At 35.2% G+C, this 3,176-nt stretch overlaps 1 protein-coding gene across 1 annotated transcript in view; it reads left to right on the forward strand.

The window, feature by feature from the left end:
- LOC135681660 (uncharacterized) overlaps positions 1–1,795 on the forward strand; it is a 45,218-nt gene extending 43,423 nt beyond the window's left edge. Inside the window, exon 23 of the mRNA XM_089111888.1 lies at positions 181–1,795. Coding sequence (XP_088968014.1) covers positions 181–267 — 87 coding nt within the window. The 3' untranslated portion in view covers positions 268–1,795. The remainder of the gene's footprint in view (positions 1–180) is intronic.
- The last annotated feature ends 1,381 nt before the right edge of the window (positions 1,796–3,176 follow it).

Here is a 3,176-nt window from a genome sequence, read left to right on the forward strand (position 1 = left end):
GTACCACAAGTTGCACCCTTCATCTCGTTTGCTGGCCTGCGGTAATTGGTTATCACCCTATGTTTGAGGACCAGACGTACCCGAACTGCCCAGTGCCATCGCGAACCTCTTGATTTAGTCTTTTTAATAAGGTTGGCAGATTTGAAAAAAATGAATAATGTGCTTTCTTGATAACTTTAGAGCATTTTTCAAATGGATCGTGAGGAATTCAAAAGGATCCCTGGATGGCGGAAAGATAACATGAAGAAAGACGTTGGCCTGTACTAGAAATCATCGCCAAAATCGTCTTACTACAGATTTCAAGGAAGCTGCTCTTTGTGTGATGGTACAAAAATGACTTTTTATAAATCAAGTTTTTAGTATGTAGACGTTTTCTGGGAAAAATGAGTTAGCATGTCTAATTCTATAACACAAAACACAGTGCACTGGGAATTTAGATTTATCAGAGGTTGTTAATTCACACTGGATTTTAATTGGTTGTATGAATCTATTGATGCAACGTTATATGTAACAGCTTAGGACATATATATATATTAACGATCGACTGCACATTTTACAAACGTTGTAAACAAAATTTATGTTTTGAGGTACAGCAAGAGTGTAGCTAGCCTAACAAGATACGATGATGTTGCCCATTTCAGATTCAATCCTCGTCCACACGTTTGCAGTAATTTCTAGTCCGAAAATCCTCCTTCCTGAAAGGGCCTCTGTCCAAACATTGAATAAATATAAAAATGGTTCTTAGTGAGATACAAATATATCATTGCAAGGATTCCTATCGGTCCCCACATTTTTTATTCTCCTAAAAAAGTACCCATTCTACTCTCCTCAAAACCACTTAGCTCAAAGGCATCCAAAAACGATAGAATTTCGCTTTTGTGCAAAATAGGTTGCTTAGATATCAGGTTGAAAACTTAAGCACGAATATATTTATTTATTTAGCTAATTGTTAGTGTTGCTTACTCTTAAGAGTTGGTCACTTGATATCGTTTTCATTTGATTGGCATCTCTGTATGCACGTTTTCTTGGATTACTATCCTTTAAAGAGAAATACATTTGCCTGAACGTCTGCATTATTTCAGGTGTCGCATGTCTGAATATGACATGTTGAAATTACTACAGGCCAATAAAACAATAAGATACATCTAGAAGAGTTCCACTGTAGCGGGCTGTGTAAGGTAGTGGCATTGCATAATACGACAATTTATTGCCCTAATCAATTTTTAAGGAAGCATTGAATAATTCAAATCTTACTACTGACCCTTGCTTTTAGTCGCCTTTTAAATTATTTGTAGTACGCCACTTGATAGCTACAGACGGTATATTAATAAATTTAAACATGTCGTGAAAATCATTCGAGTTTGGGCTGTCATTAGCTTGTTTGTATAACCATAAAGTCCCCTTCATGTTGGATGAAAACTTATGTATCTAGACGATGTTTGTTCATATTATTTGTGCACCAGGAAGGGCCAAATTCGTTGCCTTTTTTATATCTGGTACCTTGTTGAAAATTACCATTACTCAAAATGTCTCGTTTCAAAATATTTAAGAATATTTTGAATGTTGTTAGTTGCAAAACAAAACGTTTCTCTGATCAGCACAAATTATTTTGTTGTGAAATGAAAGTTAAGTTATTTTTCTAAGTTCCAATTCATTCACTAGAATTTTATTTTGTATATTACTTTACAATACAACCGTTGGTGAAGAATTTCGTTCTTTCTTAGAACTTGAATATTTATATTATAAAAGTTATACTAATAAAGCTTTTATTTAATAAAATCGAATTTCGCGTTTACGACTTTTCTGGTTTTCTCTGTCGATTAACTGCTTTTGAATGATTTTTTTGCTCTCTGGTGTCTGAACGATCTGGTTTTGTGTCACTTTCTTGTGGCTGTTGCTAAGCTGCATTATTGAAAAGAAAACTTTGTGTTTATTTGCCGTTAACCCGATTTAATTGGCAAGCAAGGCCCTCTTTTCATTGAAATGTTTTGGGATCTATCCTCACGAAAACAATTTTTCAGTGCCGTCGAAACGAATTTCATATGGGGGGGGGGGGGCTGCCCATTGTACTGCCTCCAACTCGGGACTTTGTTGTAACGGAAAAATAGAACAGTTTAACAATTATTGGGGGGGGGGCTTCCGGCGGTCCTGTTTTTGAAGCAGAAAAATGCGTTTTCTCCTTTTGAATTCCCTTGAATTTCCCTGCAAAACTACCATATGTGATTATGAATTTGAAACGATGGTTTAAGACAGCTGAAAGGCTAGCAGACTGTTGGCAGAAAAAGTAAGAAGTTACGTGCACACATCAGTGTTTATGCCAATCCAGCAACTGATTCAGGTATCAGGCATTTTCTGCTTTCTTATTTCAGGCTTTAGCAGATAACGTTTGTTTTGTGACGAACTTCGAATAAATGATATATTCACATTTCGATTTTTGATAAGTTTAGATATCCTAGGGTAAAGGTATCCCAGGTATTCTAGAAAAAAAAGAAATAATTACTTTCAAATTTGCTTACATATTAAACTTTGTTTTAAAGGGAAAAGAAAGTAAGACTCGTGTCAAAAATTAAAAAAAGAAAATAGACCTTTCTTAAAAGTCCTACATCAACATGGAAATTATATCCGGTGCCTAAGTAGAGAAGATAGGGTTGTAATATTGACGCTGCATTATCTCCTTAAATTATGACAAATGGGGGAGTATAGAGTTCTAAAGTGATGACGTCACAAAAATCTATTTTCAGAATTTTTGAATTTTGACTCCATAACCTGAAAGATCATCATGAAATACCTCTAAATGTGCAAAATCAGGTAAGTGTATTACGAAATGGCAGAAGCAAACTTCAAATCTTTCATTAGCCATATCTCAACCGATTTTAGACATATCTGGCCAATTTTGCATATTTGGAAGTTTTTCATGGTGATCTTTTACGCTATGTGGTTAAAATTCAAAAATTCTAAAAATAGGTTTTTGATGACGTCACACTTTAGAACTCTATTGTTGTTCATTGCACGACACGAATTACTCTATTTTCAGCTACTTCAAGCAAGGGAAAACATAGAATAGAAGCTGAAGGCATCCGTTGAGGCCACAGTTTTCTATTTTGTTTTATTTTCGTCCAAATTGTTAGGGGATGGGATCGTAATTGAGACTAACCCCACGAGGCTCAACACCAACA

This window comes from Rhopilema esculentum, chromosome 12 (assembly GCF_057945365.1).
Source record: "Rhopilema esculentum isolate cy_ngs chromosome 12, ASM5794536v1, whole genome shotgun sequence".
NCBI lineage: Eukaryota > Metazoa > Cnidaria > Scyphozoa > Rhizostomeae > Rhizostomatidae > Rhopilema > Rhopilema esculentum.